This window comes from Oncorhynchus masou, chromosome 18, assembly GCF_036934945.1.
Source record: "Oncorhynchus masou masou isolate Uvic2021 chromosome 18, UVic_Omas_1.1, whole genome shotgun sequence".
Lineage (NCBI taxonomy): Eukaryota > Metazoa > Chordata > Actinopteri > Salmoniformes > Salmonidae > Oncorhynchus > Oncorhynchus masou.
In genome coordinates, this window is record NC_088229.1 from 30345959 (window position 1) to 30370244 (window position 24286).

Sequence of the window (24286 nt, forward strand, 5' to 3'; positions counted from 1 at the left end):
CTACATTATACACTGTAAGCTTTTTCTCTCTGTTGTGTCAAATTTCCTCTGAGATGTATGTTTTAATTGTGACGAAGTCCCTGACAGACAAAAAAACTGGACAATAATACATTTGAAGTGGCTTGAAGAAAGTCATAAGGCCTTTTTTCACTCTTTCGACCATATTATTCTCGTCTGATCTCGGAAGCTAATGCTGCATTCGCAAGAGGAAAGTGGAAATTTACGATTTCTGAAGTTGTAAATACAAATTGGATGCATTCACGTGTTTTGAACTTGTTGAGAAACACTGATTGGGTAATGGCCAACAAGCTGTGTAAACCATGAACTAACTTAATGTAGCAGGGGAAATGGATGTTAGGTTGAAAATATTGTATCCCTGAAACCGGCAACACCGCTTTCATCCACCGCCGCGAATGGTGATCATCTCCTGGCAACCAATTCCATGTGCAGCAAGACTTAAGAAGGGTTCCTCATTAAATTGCCTCCTTAAATTTTTTGTTAAATTATTTTATTATATGTGAACAGCTTAGTTAATTTAGTGCATTGCAGACAGGAAAAGGTGGCCACATCACTTGGGAGGATGGTGGAGAGGGCCTCTACCACCTCCCCAGATGCCAGGATTGTATTGTACACCCTGCTCCGGAGGAGAGAGTTTCACCTGCCACTATCGAGGGAATAAATGCCAGCCTCCCTTGGGACTGTGCTAACTGGCCAAATGTGAAATTGACCCACCATCCCACCCTTAGTCTGGACTGTCTGTGTGATAATGTACATGTGTTCAAAGAGGGTGTACCCACCTTCGTCATTGTGTTTCTCTGGGTGGCCAGTCCACCTCACCCTACAGGAGCAGCAGACCAGCCACCAACTCTCTGAGACAAATCAGAGGCTCCTTTAGACCTGCATCTGATGACGCCTCACAGAGACTGGAGAACAGCCAGCAACACTGCCCCCCACATCACCAGTCATCACTTCTCTCCCAGGAACTGCATGCAGATACACTGAGCTATGCTCAAGCCAGTCACAGTGGCCCCACGCAGTTTGGAACATCGCCAGCGACACTGCCTTCCACACAACCCTCTTCAATTCATCCAACAACTTGCCTCCTCATGTTACCAAACCAGGCAGGCATCAAAACTCAGTCCAGCTCTACACAAGACCGAACAAATCCCTAGGGTTTGGCAAAACACCGGTGAGGGTGGTGCACCACATGATGCAGTCCACACCATGTATCATTCACATCATCAGCCCTCATATGCTGAGAATTAGGAGCTTTGCCAGCTACACTGCCCTCCGCACCACCCTCCTCAATTCCCCCACAACCTCCCTCCCAGGCTAGTTTTGGTTACCCTCCCTACTCCCATCCCCAGGACAGGTCTGGGACATTACTGCCCCCCATGGCGGCCCCAACCCTGCAACAAGAGCAACACCAAGGCCTCATGTGCACACTCAGAATGGAGCATTGGCAGCCACTCCGGTCTCCTGCAACAGCTTCACTCCTTTGGTGGGAGCTTCATCTGGCCGGACTGATCTCTGCCAACACTGCTCACCCAGTTCCCGCACCAGCCCCTGCATCTAGCGACTTTAGGGAGGTCTGTCAGCTCAGTCTGCTCTGCTCTTACGTGGTTGGTCAGGGAACTTGGCAAAGGCCTCTGCTCTCACTCAACAAATAGCTACAGATGACTCTATGCCTGTTAGCTCTTATGGGAATGAGCTGAATACCCCCTCTGACTTTAAGTCACGTAGGAGGCTTGGCCTAATGCACCTAAATGTGCAAAGTATGATTAAAAAAATGGACACAAATTACATTTGGGTACAGGACTTGTGTCCTGACATTCTGGTTCGCTCAGACACACGGTTAAATGGTTCTGTCTTTGATAAAGACATTGACGTAAATGATTGTAATGTATTTAGATTTGACATATTACAGAAAGGGGGAGTTGTGGCCATATATGTCAAGTCAATATTTTAAAATGTAAAATTTCATGGCGCCCTGTTCTTTAAATATTTCTGTTCCCAGGTCATTTGAGCTCCTGGTTGTAGATGTGTCCATAAACCAGAATACTGCCAAGGCAGATGCTGTTGGTGCTACATCTAAGTGTTGAACACATTTTCTTTCCTCTGAGTTGGTCATTTTTCAGGATTTGAAATCTGGATTGGCTATCCCCAACCTCAATCAATTTAAGAGTAAATGCATTGATTTTAGTCTGACTTAATTGATCTCAAAACCCCCACAGCTAAATGGGAAAAACGCTGTTAACTCTTGATTAATTGAATTCTTACTAATAACCCCCATAAATATTTGTCTAGTGAAGTATTTGCATATGATCTAAGTGATCATTGTCATGTAGTATGTGTTAGAGATACCAAACAGCTAAATTCTAATCCTTGTTTAATTAAGAAGACACATTTGTGAAAGTTTTCTCCTCAAGGGTTTTCACGTGACATGTTCTACTCTGATTTAGCCATACATCTAGTCTCCTGTATTCCTGACCCTGAGTTGGCTCTAGAAAATGTATCAATGTATCATCCATATGTATTCCTCTGGCAGATAAACATGCCTCTTTTAAACAATTCAGAGAAAATAAATCCACTGGGGTTGATATGCTGGATCCATTTTTGCTACAGCTCTCTGCCCCTTGATTGCTGAATCATTAAACCATATTTTTTAAACCTGACACGTACTCCTCCTTCACAAAGGTGGTTACCGCTGTGACCTAATTAATTATCACCCTATTTCTAAACTTTCTTGACTAGCTAAAATATTTGAATCCTTGATTAAATTCTCAGCTAAAATCTTTGTTATCTTTGAAATGTATTCTAAATGTACATCAGTCAGGTTTTAGACCAGGTCATATCAGTATTTCTGCTGCATCCCTAGTTATAAGTTATGTGGATAAAATGCAACATTGTGCTGTCCTCTTCATTAACCTGTCAAAGGCCTTCAAAACTGTTGATCACTCACTGCTAATTCAGAAGCTTTCCTCAATTGGCTTAGACCAGGCTATATGAATGCACCTGCCACTTCATTAAAGCCGTTAGATGCATTTTAACATAGCACTTTATTACTGGCGACAGTTTTAGTACTCATCCCTGCATTCTCAACCAGAAAGTTAGTTGGCCCTCTTTGATGTCACATAGGGTGATACAGTGCTATGTTTTCATGTATAAAGCTCTTTTACAAATACTCCCACTTTACCTAGCATCATTACTAAACATTAGTCTTATGAGTGACCACACTCGGTCTCGGGGATGGCTATCTCTGAAAATTCCTTTGGTCTTTACCGTGTTAGGTAAATCAGGTTTAACTTTTCTTGCAACTTATTTGTGGAACAATCTTAAAAATTTTCTTAAATGTGATGTTTTGGTTCCTGTAGTGCTATTCAGAAATCGAATTGAGGACATTATACTGATGAATGTATTTGTTTTTTATGACAGAGTTTTTCTACCTGCTTGTATTTTCTGTAATTATACTTTTTTTTTAAACACTTCAATGTCAACCAGTGCAATCTAATATTTTTTTTATATTAATAAACCAAGATAGACCAGAACACGTCGTTTCCAATGGAAGCAAATGAATCATACGTGTGCAGAAAACTCGGTGGGCAGAGCCAAGCACGAGCTAGTGAGATCCTATTGGCTCGTTATAGCATTATTTTAAAATATTCGTTAGACAACGCAAAAAAAAAAAAAAAGAAACTCCGTCCACTCTGTTTGTTACAGGTTGTAGTTTTGGAAACAGAAAACTGTATGGATATCAAATGTTTCATAGATGAGAAAATGAGCAGAATGTCGCCCAAAATCGATCTCTCACAGCCGGCCCCTGGGCTTTCTCTCATCACCATATATGGTACTGAGTGGAAACGCCAAGCGGATGCTTCACATTTATACATCAGGTGAAATATCTGTCTCGTTGTTCCAGCTGTAGTAAATTGGCTCTTTGGCTAGCTTTTGCTACAGCCTATGTCAATGAGCGTTAGCATTCTAGCTAACAAATGCTGCATCCAAAATAGTTATATAAGCAAAGATCACAACCAAATATCGTCTTTGCGACTGTTATTAAAGCAGTAATCAAAACGTAATTAAATGCGTATGAGAACCTTAAGTGTGTTTGTTTATAAGTAATAAAAACGTAAATATAGGCTATGTGGAATGGGCGCAGATGATGATGATAATGATGATGATGGCTTTCTTATGGTGCGTTCACGACAACTGAGAACTTGGGGAAAAACGAGAAACTGACGTCAGTAATCTTAAAGTCGTAAAATCGGAGCTCTAGAAAGAGGCCTAAGTTCCCGACTTGGATTCCCGAGTTAGAGGACCGTTGAAAACTAATTTTCCCAGTTGGAGCTTGTTTTCTCCTAGTTCCCAATTGTCTTGAACGCACTGAATATGGAGGTTTCCGAGCTTCCAGTTGGTTTGAAGGCTGCATTAGTAGCGCATCCAAAAGCGCGTCTGTGCGTGACGTTAGTGTGTCTTGTACTGACTTAAAAGGGAGTCTACCAGTGCTGTACGCCTTTTCTCTCTTCCTATGATTTGGGAAATATGTAAATAAATGTTCAATGTTCTTAATTCATTGGAATTCATGATTATAAATACAGTTTTTTCATTCATGAGGTTGCCATGACAACATGTGTTGTCAAACCAGGTAGATACGAACTAGCTACTCCTTTCTAGTATCTCTGGTCAAACTACTCGACAGCTAGCTAACGTTAATGCTTCTAGCTAAACATTTAGCTAATTAACCTTTTAGCTGACCCCGGTAAACAGATGTGGCGAATGCTACCACGAAAACATGTCAAAGAATAAGGTGGGAAAGCCCAGAATAAGGTGGTGAAAATGTATGATTGCTCTGTGCAGCCAACTTTAGCAACGTTAACGTTACTGTTAGCGCATTTTGACCTGTGGTTCTGATACTGGTGAAGCTGAAGGCTCTGGTTCTTCTAGGCAGCCGATAGTGGGCTCTAGAGCAGATCTAGCGCCGATTATCAGCTGCCTAGGCTGGTCTGGTCACGACCTCATTGTGTCCGACTCAGAGGCAGATATATTTAGCTTAGTCTCTGTTGTGAACTTTAGCGAAGATAATCAACTAACGTTCAATGTCTAGCTAGCTAATTTATTAGCTTGTTCAGGCAATTGTGAATGGCTAGCTATCTTAAATCATTCATTGTTTTACCAGACTGCTGGATACAAGGGTCCTTATGGTTATCAAAAAAGAAGAGAGGGGTGAGTTGTTCTACAAATATGGTTGTTATTAACCAGCTAACGTTAGCTACTTAACGTTACTCACTAGCATGATTGGAAACATCTGACAGTACATAGACAATTTTACATTCATTTTGACACCCAGCTAGTTAATTCATGATAGCCACTGTAGGCTAATGCTATTAGCTGTGTGTGTGTGTTTTGTTTATTTGCATTTTACTAGCTATATTGTGTGTACACACTTTAAGAAGAAAGTGTTTTACATGGAACCAAAAGAGGGTTCTTCAAAGTGTTCTCCTATGGGGACAGCCGAATAACCCATTTATGTTCTAGATATAACTTTTTTTTCTTAGTGTAGACGGACTTACTTACATGACAAGAAGTAAAATGCATATGATTTGTGATATGTGATCACAGTAATGGCAAATGTGATTTTATCTGGTGTGATGTTGGATGGCTGATGTTTGTGACATAGCCTGGCAATGGAAGATACTAACAAACCACTTGTTGACTCCATAGGGATGGAAGAAGTTGTGTACGTTACAAATGTGGCCTAACAAACACCATTCAGGATGTCTTGCGACAAAGACCAGGCTGGATGGAGGTCAAAGAGTGAGTTGTGTAGGCTAGACTTAATGATGTAGCCACAATGTGTGTGTGTGCGTGCATCCACTACATTGAATTGTGATTAGTCTTTGTAGCATATTGTATCCTGTGTGTGTGAGCATTTTAAATAGCGTATTGTATCCTGAGTGACTTAGCCTACATTACAAGATGTCAAATGCCCATGTTTTTTTGTGTGTATATATCTGTGAGCGCAGTGATGGAGAATGGGATTTTAACTGGTGTGATGTTGGGTGGCTGAGGGAGAATTTCGACCACTCCTACATGGAAGAACACGTGAGGATATGCCATTTCCGCAATCATTATGAGGTCAGTCAGTACCATTATAGATTAGTCAGTAACACTTAATGTGGGGCCCCCTTATCTATGTATTCATAAAGCCTTTACAACACTAGCCTACAAAAGACATTAGGCTATAACAGCCGTCATATGTATGCTTGTTAGATGACAGGCAAATATTTTGTCATGTGCAGAAGTTGTGCCTGACTAGCCTCATTAACTAGCCTCATATAATATTTTGCCGGTGTCCATAAGGTTCATGTTTATCACTGCCTATGGGGGACATTATGTCTAAGCTGTTTTGAAAGCTTTTAAGATGCACAAGGATCATACAGTAGTGTTACCATGTATTGTAAAAATAGCTGTTAGCATATATGGACAGCAGGTGTGATTTGAACATATTTTCCCATGTGGCACTCTTATTTATAGTCATGTATTATAAGGGCAATCTGCAGTTCAAACAAAGGAGTTCACCCCACACTGTTTTGGTAAACAGCTGAGGAATGGGGCTGGAGAAAGGCAACCACTCTCAAATTCATAGTGAGATAGACTTCTGGATGAAGGGACTGACCATCCATCTCTGAGATCAAAAATATTATTAGTTTAAGTAAGATCATAAGGCATTTCTTAAAGAGTCAATGTGTATATAGGCTATCATTAATTTAAGAGTCAAAAAATGGATGTACCAATCACAGATTGGCCCTCATAATGTATCACTTATGTTTGTACTGTATCATAGTCTTAATTTGTTTTATCATGCAGCTGACACGCAAGAACCTAATGGTGAAAAACCTGAAGAGGTACCGCAAAACCCTTGAGAGGGAAGCTGGCCGCATTGAAGCGTCCAAATGTGACTTTTTCCCCCGAACCTTTGAACTACCCAGTGAATACCACCTCTTTGTGGAAGAGTTCAAACGGAGTCCGGGCAGCACCTGGATCATGAAACCGGTGAAAGGACCTGCAGATTTTTTTGTTGTTTAATATAGGCCTGTCAAACCTTTATTTTATCCATTCCCATCAGAGATGCAAAAACATATATTTTCCAAGGGAAATGTGGCAAACAAGGCAGCTCCAGTATAAAAAAAAACACAGAACAATCATACAACCAGAACATACCTGTGCACTAAATCTATAAATCTACAAATACATTATTTTCAACAGTGAACGTGACAATTCACACAAGCTTAGGTGCATTAGGTTGCCATCAGTAATAAGAAGAGTAGACAAAACAAAACTATTGCTTTTACATTATGCACTAACATAATACATTTGTATCTTTATACTATAGTTATGAAGTTCAACTCCCTCTATCAATCTTTGTTCAGGTTGCAAGATCTCAGGGGAAGGGCATTTTCCTATTTCAAAAACTGAAAGACATCATGGACTGGAAAAAGGTAACACCATGCGGTAATATAATAAATGGAAACATGACATTATATGATTGTTGTGCAATGTAGATGTCTTATAGTTTGTTTCCCTTAACTTTTACATGGTTTATGTTCATGTTTGTTAAAAATAAATAAAACATTTTTTTTTAAAGACAGACAGACAAAGAAACACACACTGACACTGTATGTTTGTGTTTGTACAGGATGGGAGTCGCTCAGAGGAGCAGAGAGATGAGACTCAAGTGGAGAGCTACGTTGCACAGCGCTACATAGAAAATCCCTACCTTATCAGTGGTGCATTAAACTTAAGTTTGATAATAGGTCTAAGTTTGGAATAAATTATTACACAATGGATTATTTTGATATTTCTGCATTGCTCTTCTCTAATGTTCTCTTTTTATGACCTTTCCTTAAATAGGGAGAAAATTTGACTTGAGGGTTTATGTATTGGTTACATCAGTAAGTTTCGGTCTTCTCAATCACTAAATGAATCAAAATCAAAGTAATCAAATCTAAAAACCATTTTGGTAGATCATTGGATTTAAGCACTTCACTCATATGGGCTTGACACACGTCAACTGATGAAGTAAGCAACATGCTGTAAAATATGTCAATCTAACACTGTTAACTATAATTCATTTGTGTGCATCTTAGTATATCCCACTGAAGGCATGGTTATATCGAGATGGTTTTGCCCGATTCTCCAGCACCCGATTCTCTCTCACCAGCATTGATGACCAGTGTATCCTTCTCCTTACCTCATTACAGCCTTGTATGTGAGCTGAGTTATTGTTTAAGAACAGTTATCTGCACACAGTAGTCGACTGTTCTGCAGCCAAATAATAATAATTGTCTTTTCCTTAGAAACAAACTCCCAACGGTCGGCTCTTTCATCTTGACTCAATTCAGGATTAAATCCGGAATCCTAATAATAAATTGTCTGTAACAATTTGAGTCTTTTGAATTGCCTGGAATTTAAATACATTTGACCCAAATTCTGTTCTACTATTTCTCCATCATCTCTTTCTCCAGTGCCAGTCTGTTTGTGCCATCATGCCAACTCCTTGTCACTCGTTATCCTGTCATATAGCACATTCCAAAAGTATTCAGACCTCTTGACCTTTTCCACATTTTGTTACGTTACAGCCTTATTCTAAAATGGATTAAATAATTTTCCCCCCTCATTAATCTACACACAATACCCCATAATGACAAAGCAAAAACTGTTTTTTAAGAAATTGTTTGGCTTGGCAATGACAGCAAATGGAGTACAAGCAGATCTGGGACTAGGCAAATAGAACGTCTCCTTAATGCTTCTTCTAAGATGTCCATCTCACCAATGTGGCAGTGCAAAAAACAGCACCAGATTATGATCCTGAAAAGGTGTGTAGAATTCCTTCAAAAGTCACAATGTTGTGGGGTAATCTAATCCGAATGTTTAGTAAGACCACTGCTAAACACAATTTAAGAATAAATGACTTTGCTATGAATCTCTCCCTCTATTCTCCCTTCCGTGTGTGTAGGGCTGTAAGTGGCAGATGCAGCAGCTTCGGCGATACCTGACTGCGAGGCATGGCACAGAGACCATAGAGACTCTGTTTAAGGACGTTGACAACATATTTGTCCGTAGCCTGCAGAGTGTGCAGAAAGTAATCATCAACGACAAACACTGCTTTGAGCTCTATGGCTATGACATCCTACTGGATCAGGACCTCAAACCGTGAGACACACGCACACCTCCCTCCTCATTCTCCACCAACTGACTGCATTTCTAATGCAAAACCTTAGCCAGTCTGAGCCCAGTATGTAACCACTGAATTGCTTTATAAATCTGACGTTTATGTAGGAAGGAACCTCATGAAGCTGGTTGAGGGAATGCAAAGAGTGTGCAAAGCTGTCATCAAGGCAAAGGGTGGCTCCATTGAAGAATCTCAAATATAAATATATTTTCATTTGTTCAACACTTTTTTTGGTTACTACATGATTCCATATGTGTTATTTCACAGTTTTGATGTCTTCACTATTATTGTACAATGTAGAACATAGTAAAAATAAAGAACCCCTTGAATGAAACGGAGAGGGGGATACCTAGTCAGTTGTACAACTAAATCACTTCAACTGAAATATGTCTCCGCATTTAACCCAACCCCTCTGAATCAGAGAGGTACGTTGGGCTGCCTTAATCAACATCCATGTTTTGAGTAGATGTATCCAAACTTTTGATTGGTACTGTATATATACACAGTATATATACAGTGCATTTGGAAAGTTTTCAGGCCCCTTAACTTTTTCCACATTTTGTTATGTTACAGCCTTATTCTAAAATGGATTAAATTGTTTGTTTTTCTTATCAATCTACACACAAGAATCCATAATGACAAAACAAAAACATTTGCAGATGTATTAAAAATAAAAACTGATGTAACATTTACATAAGTATTCAGACCCTTTACTCAGTACTCAGCAGCGATTACAGCCTTGAGTCTTCTTGGGTATGTATGACGCTATAAGCTTGGCACATCTGTATTTCAGTTTTTCCCATTGTTCTCTGGAGATCCTCAAGCTCTGTCAGGTTGGATGGGGAGCGTCGCAGCATAGTTATTTTCAGGTCTCTCCAGAGATGTTCGATTGGGTTCAAGTCCGGGCTCTGACTGGGCCACTCAAGGACATTGAGACTTGTTCCAAAGCCACTCCTGCGTTGTCTTGGCTGTGTGCTTAGGGTCGATGTCCTGTTGGAAGGTGAACCTTCACCCCAGTCTGAGGTCCTGAGCGCTCTGGAGCAGGTTTTCATCAGGGATCTCTCTGTACTTTGCTCCATTCATCTTTCCCTCAGTCCTGACTAGTCTCCCAGTCCCTGCCACTGAAAAACATCCTCAGAGCATGATGCTGCTACCACCATGCTTTTCCATAGGTACCAGGTTTCCTCCAAGACGTGACGCTTGACATTCAGGCCAAAGAGTTCAATCTTTGTATCATCAGATCAGAGAATCCTGTAGGTGCCTTTTGACGGAACTTCAAGCGGGCTGTCATGTGCCTTTTATTGATGAGTGGCTTTCGTTTGGCCATCCTACCATAAAGGCCTGATTAGTGGACTGCTGAAGAGATGGTTGTCCTTCTGGAAGATTCTCCCATCTCTACAGAGGAACTCTGGAGCTCTGTCACAGTAACCATTGGGTTCTTGGTCACCACTCTGACCAAGTCCCTTCTCCCCCGATTGCTCAGTTTGGCCGGGCGGCCAGCTCTCGGTCGAGTCCTGGTGGTTCCACACTTTTTCAGTTTAATAATGATGGTGTTCTTGGGGACCTTCAATGCTGCAGACATTTTTTGGTACCCTTCCCCAGATCTGTACCTCGACACAATCCTGTCTCGGAGCTCTACAGACAATTCCTTTGACCTCGTGGCTTAGTTTTTGTTCTGACATGCACTTTCAACTGTGGGACCTTAAATAGACAGGTGTGTGCCTTTCCAAATCATGTCCAATCAATTGAATTTACCATAGGTGGACTCCAATCCAGTTGTAGAAACATCTCAAGGATGATCAATGGAAATTGTTTGCATATGAGCTCAATTTCGAGTCTCATAGCAAAGGGTCTGACTACCTATGTAAATAAGGCATATCTGTTATTTAATTTAAAAATGTGCAACATTTTATAGAAATCTGTTTTCCCTTTGTCATAATAGAATGGTGTGTGTAGAATGATGAGAGAAAACAAATATTTAATACATTTTAGAATACGACTGTAATGTGGAAAAAGTCCAGGGGTGTGAATTATTTCTGAAGGCACTGTAGATGAGCAAACAAATAGATGAGTGATACCCCCTCCACTTATTTGCCCATCCAGAGAATTAACCAAATATACAGATGGAGATTCAGTGAAACGAATCACATTGATTTGTTAAGACTTGCCACAGTCTTTTGGTGGGGAGTAGGCCTAGGCTACTAATTGACATAGAGTGAAGAGCAAAATAACCCACTTGTTAATTTTTCAATTTAACCTGGCAAGTCAGTTAAGAACAAATTCTTATTTACAATGACGGCCTACACCGACCAAACCCGGACGATGCTGGTCCAATTGTGCACCGCCGGTTGTGATACAGCCTGGATTTGAACCAGGGTGTCTCTAGTGACTCCTTAAGCACTGAGATGCAGTGCCTTAGACCGCTGCGCCACTCCACGCCACTCGGGAGGACCAACATGCTGGCAAAATGTTCTGATCAGTGCTAATAAATCAGTCAACTAGAAAAGATGATCATGCGCAGCACTCACCTCAACTTAGCTAACATTTCCATAGCCTAATTGTAGCCTAAACAATATCCAAATGGAGATATTGGTTGATTTATCAAGACCCCACGCTTGTCTCAAAACAGCACAAAACAGTGCTGAAATAGTTCACCACACGCGGGTAGGCTATTGCTTCAATCAATTGGATGACTTTTAGTTTTAGCAAGCAACAATTTGATGCCATCAATTGTATTAGCCTACTTTATTCCAATATTTTTGTCGTTCAGGTACATTTAGTCCCACAGTAATTCTTTATGGATCCATCCAGTTGTGGTTAAGAAAGCAGTGCATGTGGTGAGCTATGCGAAGAGATGGGTGAGACATGCCTCGCAAAGTTAAGAACTGCCGGGATGATAGTAGTAACGGGCGCTGCCTAGCAACCATCAAGAGTTTAAGAGCGTAGGCAGAGCTTTACTGCAATCATGACTAGGTCGGTTGGAAGAAATATAAGTATAGGCTTTGTCACCGACAATACCTTTTCATATATAAAGAAAAGTTGGCGGGATGCTAAAGTTGGCAGGAAAATGTCATGGTTTGAAAGGTGTATAAGGTTCAGGGCAAGGTACTGGGCGGAAGCCAGCTAGTGGCGACTGTTTAACAGTCTGATGGCCTGGAGATACAATAGAAGCTGTTTATCAGTCTCTTGGTCCCAGCTTCAATGCACCTGTACTGTCTCCACCTTCTAGATGGTAGCGGGGTGAACAAGCCGTGGCTCGTGTGACTGAGGTCCTTGATGGTCTTCTTGGCCTTCCAATGACACCGGTGTTGTAGATGTCCTGGAGGGCAGACAGTGTGCCCCCGATGATGCGTTGGGCTGACCACACCACCCTTTGGAGAGCCCTGCGGTTGCGGACAGTGCAATTGCCATACTAGGTGGTGATACAGCCTGACAGGATGCTCTCAATGGTGCATCTGTAGAAGTTTGTAAGGGTCTTAGGGGCCAAGCCACATTTCTTCAGCCTCCTGAGGTTGAGGAAGCACTGTTGTGCCTTCTTTACCATGCTGTCTGTGTGAAGGGACCATTTCAGGTCATCAGTGATGTGCACGCTGAGGAACTTGAAGCTTTTGACCCTCTCCACTGTGGTCCCGTCGATGTGGATAGCGTGCTCTCTCTGCTTTCTCCTGTAGTCCACGATCAGCTCCTTCGTTTTGTTGAGGGAGAGGTTATTTTCTTGGCACCACTCCGCCAGAGCTCCAACGTCCTCCCTGTAGGCCGACTCGTCATTGTTGGTAATCAGGTCTACCACTGTTGTCGTCAGCAAACTTGATGATTCAGTTGGAGACCTGCATGGCCAAGCAGTCATGGATGAACAGGGAGTACAGGAGGGGGCTGAGCACGCACTTCTGTGGGGAGGTGTTGCCTAACTTACCTACCTTCACCACTTGAGGTCGACCCATCAGGAAGTTCAGGACCCAGTTGCACAGGGAGGGGTTCAGACCCAGGGCACTGAGCTTAGTGATGCGCTTGGAGGGCACTATGGTGTTGAAGGCTGAGCTGTAGTCAATGAACAGCATTCTGACATAGGTATTTAGGGGCAGTCTGCCGTACAATGGCGATTGCGTCATCCGTGGATCTGTTGGTGTGTCCACAATGTAAAGTGGTAGCGAGGTCTGTCACAATTCTTGGATCATCTTAATGTTAGATCATTGCCGTCATCCTTAATCTCTTTTAGGCCAATTCAGAATTATAAGCGGACGCAACTCTTCACTTAATCTTTCATTGATGTCAATGGGAGACTGGTGCAAACATTCAAGTCGGATTGCAATTCCTAATTTGTGTCTCTCCACAGGTGGCTGATAGAGGTGAACGCCTCTCCCTCTCTCACCGCCAGCAGCCAAGAGGACTATGAGATGAAGTGTTGTCTGCTGGAGGACACCTTACACATTGTGGATATGGAGGGCAGGTAGGGAGTGGGGAAAGGATACTCATCCCAGGGCCAATATACCTACTGGTTTCCTTCTTTGCTTTTGATTTAGCCACTGATTTAGACCTCGGAAATCAAGATTCTCAGGCCAATTGGTGACATTATTTTGGTTTTAAAGTAACTCTCCAGGGAAAATATAGTTTTTAAAAGCTCTTTCTGTGAACTCATAGCCAAATAATGTTGTTGAGTCACAAGTCCTTTATTTGTATTTGTGGCCAAAGCATAAATTAGAGAATAACCACTGTAATACCCCTTCTCAAACCTATATCTGAAACAGACTGTTTCAAAAAGTTGACCTCTCACACTTTGGCCGATATGTCTCATTGGATGAACTGGCAAATCAACTGTTCAGACAGGGGTTCACAGAAGGGAGAATCTATTTCACTCATTTTGTATAGGTCATATTTCCTAGAAGATCTGGACAGCTAAAATACTGGACAACTACTGAAAAATCCACAGACAAAATGGCCCCCTAGTGATAGAGCTGAATATCTCTGGATTAGGGTAGACGTCATTTGGGAAACCAGTAGGCATGAATTTGAGTTTTCCCTTTTAAAAGGGAAACCACACTACAGGTTCAACTCAGAATGTTTACTCTGTATTAACATAAACCGCGTTACACCTCACATACCCTATAAGCTCCAGTGCAGACTGCAATTGTCACTAGATATTGACCTAGCCTCAAAATATTCAGTATCAACATTCTGAGTGACCCGCAGTGTGGTTGCCTTGAGTGATGGAATTGGATCCAAATATTGGCTTGCTCCTTTCCTATCTTCGTTACTTTCCACTGATGAGAAGACTTGATTGGTAGTCTCCCTGTGCAGATGGATTACCTCCCGCATGAACAATGTTCCAACATACATGTCTGCACCGATACAAACGTTCAGTTGGTATAGTCGGAAATGGACAGGAAAGCAGGAAATCCAGCTTTCTTACTTCACCGCCTTTTCCGATTGTACACTGGTATAAATATCCCCACCAGACAGCTAGCTAGATGGAGCTGGCAGAGAATATTTTCAATGTGTATTTTCCAAGTTAGTAGTTTGCATGAGCCATGACAGCGAACGTTAGTGTTACAAGCTTTCCACCACTGACTGGCTGTGGCTATAATTAGCCTAGCTATCTGCGTTCACGTTGGGTCCACCTCTTTCATGTTTCCGGGGTGACAGTATATCAAGGGCACAATTCCTGCCTGCATTTTAAGCTGAGCCTACCCAAATGTATGATTTGTTGGGAGAGTTGTCTGTCTGAAGAGCATCCTCCCTGAAAGATTTTCTTCTCCCCTTTCGAAGTTGCCAAGAAAATCCCCTATTGTTCCCAGACCTAAGGTAACAGCACTTCCCGAGACTACTTAATAGGGGAAAGTGATTTGGTGTTATTTTTCCTATCATCTATATTCTCTCATTGGTTGTTCTCCTTAGATTGACTGGCAGAGAGAAGAGGGTTGGTGGCTATGACCTTATGTGGAACGATGGACCCGTCTACAGAGAAGATGTCAACCTAGAGACACTGGGCAGTGCCTGTTTCACTGCAAACACACACCTCGGTAAGTCTGGCTTAAACTGTTACTCTCAGTCACCACACTTGGGTTCAAGTTCATCTCATGTCAGTCAAACAAAAAAGCCTCATAGAAAATGATTGTCTCTTAAACATGAATTTTTACACTTCAATACATTTGCTTCTCACCTTAGAGAGAGCATAATATCAGGTTGTGTTTTGACAACTGTTTTCTCCACAACAGGCTGTGTAAATGACAGAAAGAAGCAACTCCGTCAGCTTCTAAAACCATTTCCAAGCAAGAAGAGGATATGACACACTACCCAAAAAGATTTTCGAATTGAAATCAGCAAGCCTACATATCACCACAGTTTCCATCAATATTTCATAAATATGTATTTTCTTACAACCTCACTCATAGATGGTGAGGTCACACTCACACAATGACATCACTCGATGATTCAGTGCAAAGCATATTTATTTCTATGCCTTACAAACAACTGCATTCAACATTGAGAAAATATGCACCACTTTCTGTGTGCGTGTGAATGTTTACGACAACTCTACTCCCTGATCTATGGCTTAGATACTTTACATTAATATTGAATAAATAAAGTGCGATTTAACACAATACGACTATTACATGTATAAATTCCACATAAAGTACAATACATTGATAGACGTTCTAATGTAAACAAATGGAATAACTGTTAAATTATGCAAAACACTATACATTCAGCTTTTTTGCTTAACATTTTTTCCTACCCAAAACTGTAAACATAAATGTCAATGACAAATGCGAATCAAAATGTGATTAACACAATATCTATCATAAATAGAACTATGGTGTACAAAATTTGGAAAAATACGCATTTACATTCGTAGCAAACATTAGACTGTCTCTCTTGAACACAAAAAAAGAGCTTAGCCCTATGCAAATTATACTTGTAATAGACAATGTCAATTAAAGTCTATTCAAACAAGAGAAAGCCCTTACACAAGTATACCTTGAATAGAGTATATCATTCATATTGAACCAATAAACCATCATTCCAACAATATCTCAAAGTTTGTCTCTCCCTGTATTCAACCATTAAACTCTTAGACACAGAAACAAATGAGGCACCAAAGAAAGATACACGATGGTCAAACAACAAAGGAAAAACATAGAGTGAGAGAATAAAGGAACAAATACATTCCAACACCAGAAACAGCTCCACTAGACCGGTGATGATGGCTATTTTGAGTGAACCTCAGGCTCTGTGGATCAGCCTACTTGCTGACTAAATAATTAATGGTTGACTAATAATAGGCCTATATGTTGTCTACTTTTCAACATCAATAACCTGTACTGACAAAACTGGCTGTACAGTGCAAAGTGCCTTGAGCCCAAAGTCTTCAGTTTGCCTAAAAGCCTGAATTGATTACAGTCTGAAATAAACATGTCTGGGAAAAAATATTTACTTCACACATTAGATCATAATATCAGATATCATGGTCCAAGCTCCATGTAAAGGCTTGCGTGTATTGGCCAAACCAAAATTGTTACAGTGCAAGATTGTTACAGTACAACATGTTGGCAATGTTTTTATTCTTTGACCTATTAAACTATCACTTAAAATCAAGTCTACATGAAATAGATGATTATATATTTGTTATTTGACCTTTTGAAAGTTGCAAACAGCTAGCATAGTGATTTAAACAGCAGTAAAACAGTTACAGCGCCTTCAGAAAGTATTCACACCCCTTGACATTTTCCATATTTTGTTGTGTTAGAGCCTGAATTTCAAATGGATTAAATTAAGATTTTGTATCACTGGCAGAGCCTGTTTCACTGTGGAATTATGTTTTTAGAACATTTTTACTAATTAATTACGGATGAAAAGCTTGAGTTAATAAGTATTCAACCCTTTTGTTATGGCAAGCCTAAATAAGTTCAGGAATCTCAAACAAAGATTCAACCACAAAGACCAGGGATGTTTTCCAATGCCTTGCTAAGGGCACCTATTGGTAGATACAGACATTGAATATCCTTTTGAGCATGGTGAAGTTATTAATTACAATTTGGATGGTGTATCAATACAGTGTAGTCACAATGTAGTCACTTCAAAGATACAGGCGTCCTTCCTAACTCAGTTGCCAGAGAGGAAGGGAACCGCTCAGGGATTTCACAATGGGGCCAATGGTGACTTTAAAACAGTTAGAGTTTAATGGCTGTGATAGGAGAAAACTGAGGATGGATCAACAACATTGTAGTTATTCCACAATACTAACCTAAATGACAGAGTGAAAAGATGGAAACCTGAACAGAATACAAATATTGCAAAACATGCATCCTGTTTGCAACAAGGCACTAAAGTACTATTGCAAAAAAAAAAAAAATGTGGCAAAGAAATTAACTTTATATCCTTAATACAAAACGTTATGTTTGGGGCAAATCCAACACATCACTGAATACCACTCTATATTTTCAAGCATGATGGTGGTGGTTTCATCATGTTATGGGTATGCTTGTCATCGACAAGGATGATGGAGTTATTTTTAGGATAAAAAGAAACAGAATATAGATAAGCACAGGCAAAATCCAAAAGGAAAACCTTGTTCAGTCTACTTTCCAACAAACACCGAGAGACAAGTTCACTTTTCAGCATGACAATAACCTAAAAGTTGTTTACCAAGACGACATTGAATGATCCCAAGTGGCCTAGTTACAGTTTTTACTTATAATCGGCTTGAAAATCTAGGGCAAGACTTGAAAATGGCTGTCTAGCACTGATCAACAACGAACTTCACAGGGATTTTAAAAATATATATATAATAATCATGCGCAAATATTGTACAGTCCAGATGTGCAAAGCTCTTAGAGACTTACCCAGAAAGACTCAAAGCTGTAAATTGCTGCCAAAGGTGATTCTAACATGTATTTTTATTTATTTAACTAGGCAAGTCAGTTAAGAACAAATTCTTATTTACAATGATGGGGGACTCCAGTGACGCCCCTTGCACTGAGATGCAGTGCCTTAGACCGCTGCGCCACTTGGGAGCCCCATTGACTCAAGAGTGTGAATACTTACATAAATGAGATGTTTCTGTATTTAACTTTCAATACATTTGCAAACATTTCGAAAAACACGTTTCCACTTTGTCATTATGGGGCATTTTATGTAGATGGTTGAGAGAAAATATATTTAATCCATTTTGAATTCAGGCTGTAACACGACAAAAAGTAAAAGGATATGAATACTTTCTGAAGGCACTGTATATTATATAGAACTTTATCAAGCATAACTTTAAGCTCCTGTACTGAGCCAGGAAATGTGGTTACTTTGCAATAAAGTGAACATTCTTTGCTTTTCCATTCGCTTTGGCAGACAACGGTGCCTTGAAGAGAGAGAGTGGCTCTTTTACTGTTCTTTTAACCCCACTTTTAGATGCCTGACTTCCTGTTTCTGTCCTCTGACAGCCTTTCTCGACCCTCTTGATCGTGTTAGCCTCTCGTTTACTTCCAGAGTGTGTGTGTTTCTCCACACCCGCCTTAGCCGTACTGGACTCCTTCCTCACCTCGGCTTCCGAATTGGCTCTGGCGCGGCCTTTCTTCACACTGGCCTGACCTTTACCGTTAGTGCCTGGCTCCTGGGCGGGTTTACGGATGTTGCCAACCGCCTGCATGTGTCTGACGTGGCTTCTTCCTGCCGAGGGGCTACCTGGAGTCTGTCCTCCTCCACTGCAGCCAGTAGCCCTACTCTCAGAGGAAGTGACCCGGCTCTCACTGCTGCTCCTCTTCGGGGGAACCCCGGGCCTGGCTCGGCGCTCCAGCAGGGGACTGAGGCGCGAGTGGCGCTGGTAGGCATAGGAGGAGCAGCTCCCGTTGCACAGAGGGTAGCGGATGTGACAATGGGGGCAGACTGGGAGGCAGGAGAGCTGCTGTGCTGCCAGCGAGGGGGGGTTGTGAGGGGCAAGCGGGAAGGCGCGCTGACACTGCCTCAGGCCTTTGGGGGAGCTGAGGCGGCTGGGTGGCGCCGTGTGGGGCCGAGGTGCGTTCGTGGTGGTGGCAGAGGGGAAGCCCAGGGCCCTAGGACGGACCCCGGCAGGTCGGCAGGCTTCCGCCTGCACAGTCTGGATCTGGAGCCACTCCAACTGCAGCAGCCTCTCCAGGTACTTCTCCAGGGGCCCCACAGGTTTGGGGCGAGGTGCGCCTCGGCCCTCCGTGTGGAGGAACACAGCCAGCTGGCGTAGGCTCCAGGTGTTGAAGGGAGGAGGCAGGAAGTCAGGGTAGTTGTAGCTGACGCTGTCGTTGTCGCTCGTGGCCCCGTGTGGTCCTGGGAAGGCTGGGGGGAAGTCGCTGGAGTTAATCACTTCAGCGCGGAGGTTGAGATGGGGTGGGGTGCAGGGGGTACAGGGGGAGGGGAGTACAGGCAGTCTCTCTGAGTCTGACAGGTCACTGGCGCTGTCCGAGTCGACTTCCTTCTGCTCAAACTGCCTGAGGGACTCCAGGGTGGGGACTTGAGTGTGTGTGTGAAGCCGCATTGGCCCCTGGCGCAGCCCAGGTATAGGGGAAAGGGGCAGAGAGAGAGCTTTCCGACTTCGGCCCAGTACCCCATTGTTCTGATCTAACTCACCGCAACATGGGGACGTTCGCTGAACCTCTCGCTTCTCTTGCCTCTGTGTGGAGGAGTGTGTGAGTGGTTTAGACTTCAAGCCTCCTTCTTGAGGGCTGTGGAGAGTTAGTGTTATTAAGGATTTGACTGGACTGAGTCATTTTAAGAAAGGGTTCCCCTATAAACTTACCTTGCCAGTTTGCTAGTGTTTCGAGTAGTGCCAGATTTGACTCTGCTTCCCTTTGAATGAATGCCCTGAGGAGAAAATGTACCATATACGTTATTTGCCAAATACTAGTCTGGTTATTAATGGTAATTGTCCACATAACAAGACCTCATGATCTGCAAGATGATTTCACCACCAGTCACTCACCCTCTGGATTGTCGACACAGTGTCCTTATCCTGACCTGGAAGGGCCTTCTTGAGCTGAGCTCCTGCCTTCTTCACCTTGTTAGCTTTCTTTGAACTGTTGAAACAAGAGAGTGGAGTGAGGAGACATGAGAGAGCTTGTAATTATCTCTTTGCACTATACGCAATTTGGAGTGTTCCTGCATGTGGGCATTCCTGAATTTGCAGAAACCCCCTCCGGTATACAGGCAGGAGGCGGTGGCGCGCCAGTACAGTAGGTGGCAGTAATGCACCATAACGTTGGATGCCAACTGCCAATAAACCCCACAGAAGAAGAAGTGCCTGTTGGCCATTGCAACCTGCAGTTATGTTAACAATGGCTAGGGCAGGTGTTCGACAAATGTTAGCGAAGGAAACTGGGTGTAGCTAACTAGGACACAGGCGGTACATAGGAAGCAGGATGCGGGATATGTAGGTAGCTAGGACACTGTTTTCCACAGTTCTATTAACCACGGTGAGGGCAGGTGTTCAGCAGGCGTTAGAGAAGGAGTTAATCCATTTGAATTCAATCACTTTTTGACACCCCCCCCCTTTTGATTTGAACAAAACCTTCCATACATATTTGTCCATTGTAGAAGTGCTCAGAAAGTGACTTTTTTGGCCTGAATGCTAAAACATTCAAGACATAAAAGGTGCTCAAAGTTGACCTATTTTACATACCATACCATCACTGATAAAGATAAACAGTTGAGATTGATATCATTTAAAAACTTACAAAACAGGGCTGCCGAACTGTTTTATAATTATTTTTGATTAAAAAAAAGAGTTTTTTTTCCTTCATCGTCAATGATCTAAAACTCAGATTTTTTTTTCATATTCGTATATGTTGAAACTAGACCCAATTTTACTTAATCTGAGGTTTTCGGTTGTGCCTGCCATCGATTAAGGTACAACATGCTCTTGAATAAAGGTTGGATGTCGTGTTTTGGCTGATAAATGTAGTAAAATAGAATCAAATTGAAATTTCGACTTTCAAATAGTATGACAAAGAAAGCTATAGGTCCACACATAGAAGAATGTTGATTTGAATGGGCATATCTTGTTTTAAATTATACTCAATCCTCCATAAGAAACTATTGAAATCATAGAAATAAAGATAATAGAAAATACATGACCGCTGGATCCTTGTGGTAGTAGTTAGAAGTTACCATTTCAATTACATTTAAATGGTGTACCAGCTAAATTGCAGTGGTCTGAAAGGAACAGGTCCATTATATGAATTATATTTCTATGATTTAAATGACACCCACCCTGTATTCAAGAGCATGTTGTGTCTCAACCGATTGGGGACACAACAGAAAAATCTAAGAGGAAGACTCTAAGCAACAACATATGCAGTTCTGAAAAACTTGGCATTTACAAGTTTTTAGATAATTGATGTTAAAAGGTTAAGGTCCTTTGATGGAGATTCAGTGAATACAAACAGTGTAATTCCTTGCTCTGCTGAATTGCTGATTACTGCCACGGTGTACTTCCTGTGTTTTTTACACTGTATTTTACGCACCAGTGCATAATCTATCTTTTTATGCCTCGATCACACCAACAGTGTCTGCATTTTGGTACACCTGAAGTGCATTTATTTCCAATGGAACGATGTGTTTTCCTTGCAGCGTTACGTTGCAGTGCGTTCTGTGTGGTGAATGCGCCAAACAGTGTTCGTAGCTGGCTTGACAGATATGGGAGCAGAAGGTGAATGTTTAACTTTTGTTGCACACTTCCACATTATGCTGCATACTATTTTGCGCAACAACAGTATCTGTGTGATCAAGGCGTCCCGCACTCAACTCTGACGCTTCGATTTCGCAAAATAGTACGCAGCATCATCTGGATATGTATGCAACAAAAGTTCAACATTCACCTTATGCTACCATTTCTGTCAAGCCGTCTACACATACAGTTTGACGCATACGTTCGATAAATCCAACATATGCACCACACCGAACGCACTGCAACTGCCTCTGCAATGCTGCAAACGCAACGTTTCATTGGAAATGAATGTAATTATGGTGTACCAAAATGCAATGATGTTGTCGGTGTGTTCAACGCGTTAATGCTTTGCAGTTGTGCATCCTGATGTACTATGCTGACTGCACCCTTATGTACTATTTTGTACATACATTCTGTTTAAAGTTCAATAAAGTTTATTGCAATGTGCTGGCCACCTACTCCTCTTCTATCTTTTACATTTAAAGGTACCATTTTTTGGGGAATGTTTATTGAATTTATTTAGGAAATTATAACATTATGATCATCCTGTTTGTAAGCTCTTAAATGATATCAACCATTTACTGTATATTTTCCAGTGATGAAGACATGGATGTCTCTTGGTATGGTGGGGTATGGAAAATGGGTCAACTTCGAGCACCTCTATCTCCTGAATGATTTGGCACTGAGGTCCAAAAAGTAACTTACTGACCATTTCTTCCGTGGGCAAACATGTATACAAAGTTTTGTTTAAATCAAAAGCGAAGCTGTCAAAAAGTGATTGAATTCATATGGATTTACCCGAAGGACAAGTGGTGCTAGCTAGGACTCTGGCGGTACACAGCAGGCAGGATAGGTAGCTAGCTAGAACACCAGTAGACAGTGTCCTTTGCCCCGGAAAAACTCAAATAATACTTTTATTTCCCATTTGACCCAGATAATAACGTAGATAATCAGGGGAAATCCAGAATATCAAAAGTGTCACACAAGCATGAAGATATCTTGCTCTTTGGGAGGGGGCATGCCTACAGATGCAGGAATGCCCACATGCAGAAACAATTGCAGGCCGCAATCACACACAATTGGGAAATTGTGTGGAATGCATGAATTATCAACCCAAGAAGTGCTAGCTAGCTCTTTTACTCCTAAGGTGCTGACCTGTTGCACCCTCTATACACCCCCCTATTTCTATTTCTATGGGCACAAGCACTGTTCATGACACAAACTGTTCACACCCCTCTTGTTGGCATAGCGAACTTTGGAGGTTTAAAGTTTATGTTCTGCAATTCTACACATTTTGTCCTGAAGTGCAGATAAAAAAATACTTTTAAACCCAATTTTCTTGCAATTCTATACATTTTACCAGACCTAATGTATATTCATATGAAAGTTGAGTGGCTCGAACATTACTACAGTTTTGGAAACCACTGCTCTATATAACCACTGTGATTATTATTCGACCCTGCTGGTCATCTATGGACGTTTGAATATCTTGAACGATCTGGCCTTAATGGCCATGTACCCTTATAATATTAACCCGTACAGCCAGAAGAGGAATTGCTCTCAGAGCCTGGTTCCTCTCTAGGTTTCTTCCTAGCCAGTGCTTCTACATCTGCATTGCTTGCTCTTTGGGGTTGTAGGATGGGTTTCTGTATAAACACTTTGTGACAACTACTGGTGTAAAAAGGGCTTTATAATACATTTGATTGATTACCTCGTAATCGGTTCGTTATTTTCAGAATTCTTCGTACGTATCTTCTCTTTGGAAACAACGCGTTTCAATGCCGTGGAGGCAGTGCGTTCCTGCATAATGGGGCCCATGATCCTGGAGCTCAAGGACAGCTGCTTTCAGTCCAATGCAACGGAATAACGTCCTACTGTAGCTATAGATGCCAACCTAAATCCCATATGAGGTACTCCATGTTGAGGGTAAAATCGTCCATATTATCGAAAGTGATGCAGTGCATAATGCGCATATCAGGAGTCTATTCCCGTGCGAAAACAAATACTGTAATAATATTCCAGTTTTCTCAAGGGTTTACTGCCGTGTTGTGTACGGCAGCTAACGTGAGCCCCCGATCAATAAAACAACTGTATCCTAAATTCGTTTCCGCTATCACTGTGTCGAATGGGCTTGTTTACTTGCTGCGGTCCCTGTCTGGCACAGTTCCGTAGCCCACTGCTGGGATGCGTTCAGTTCGTTAAACGATTTGCTACGTTGCATGACGTACACATTTCCCTAAAACGGTGCGCATCGTTCTTCAACATAATTTGAAGTGTGTTTGCTCCCGTTTGACAGGTGTGATCAATATGTGTCTGCCTATTTCAAATCGCAAAATTCGTGCAGCACACAATCGTCCCCTATGCCACCATAG

At 41.8% G+C, this 24286-nt stretch overlaps 2 protein-coding genes across 2 annotated transcripts; one reads left to right on the top strand and one right to left on the bottom strand.

Moving 5' to 3' along the window:
* The first annotated feature begins 4659 nt into the window (after nt 1-4659).
* ttll9 (tubulin tyrosine ligase-like family, member 9) lies at nt 4660-16825 on the top strand. The gene is made up of 14 exons (XM_064922934.1): nt 4660-4807; nt 5177-5223; nt 5722-5814; nt 6024-6135; nt 6868-7053; nt 7431-7499; nt 7697-7787; nt 7912-7952; nt 8148-8235; nt 8818-8876; nt 9017-9213; nt 13566-13679; nt 15125-15249; nt 15445-16825. The coding sequence occupies exons 1-14, from the start codon at nt 4793-4795 to the stop codon at nt 15513-15515; spliced, it is 1308 nt and encodes a 435-aa protein (XP_064779006.1). The 5' UTR covers nt 4660-4792; the 3' UTR covers nt 15516-16825.
* Nucleotides 15665-24077, bottom strand: fam217ba (family with sequence similarity 217 member Ba). Its single transcript, XM_064922933.1, has 4 exons — nt 23626-24077; nt 20172-20265; nt 19989-20053; nt 15665-19914 (listed from the first exon to the last, which is right to left on the bottom strand). The coding sequence occupies exons 1-4, from the start codon at nt 23730-23732 to the stop codon at nt 18522-18524; spliced, it is 1659 nt and encodes a 552-aa protein (XP_064779005.1). The 5' UTR covers nt 23733-24077; the 3' UTR covers nt 15665-18521.
* Between the last annotated feature and the right edge of the window lie 209 nt (nt 24078-24286).

Coding starts and splice junctions, on each gene's coding strand:
- ttll9 (XM_064922934.1), top strand. Junction 5,815..6,023: donor GGCTGGATGGAGGTCAAAGA/GTGAGTTGTGTA, acceptor CTGTGAGCGCAG/TGATGGAGAATGGGATTTTA. Junction 7,054..7,430: donor GCACCTGGATCATGAAACCG/GTGAAAGGACCT, acceptor ATCTTTGTTCAG/GTTGCAAGATCTCAGGGGAA.
- fam217ba (XM_064922933.1), bottom strand. CDS start 23,732: ATGGGCCCCATTATGCAGGAACGCACTGCCTCCACGGCATTGAAACGC. Junction 20,266..23,625: donor AATAACGAACCGATTACGAG/GTAATCAATCAA, acceptor TTGTTTCAACAG/TTCAAAGAAAGCTAACAAGG. Junction 19,915..19,988: donor AACACTAGCAAACTGGCAAG/GTAAGTTTATAG, acceptor AACTCTCCACAG/CCCTCAAGAAGGAGGCTTGA.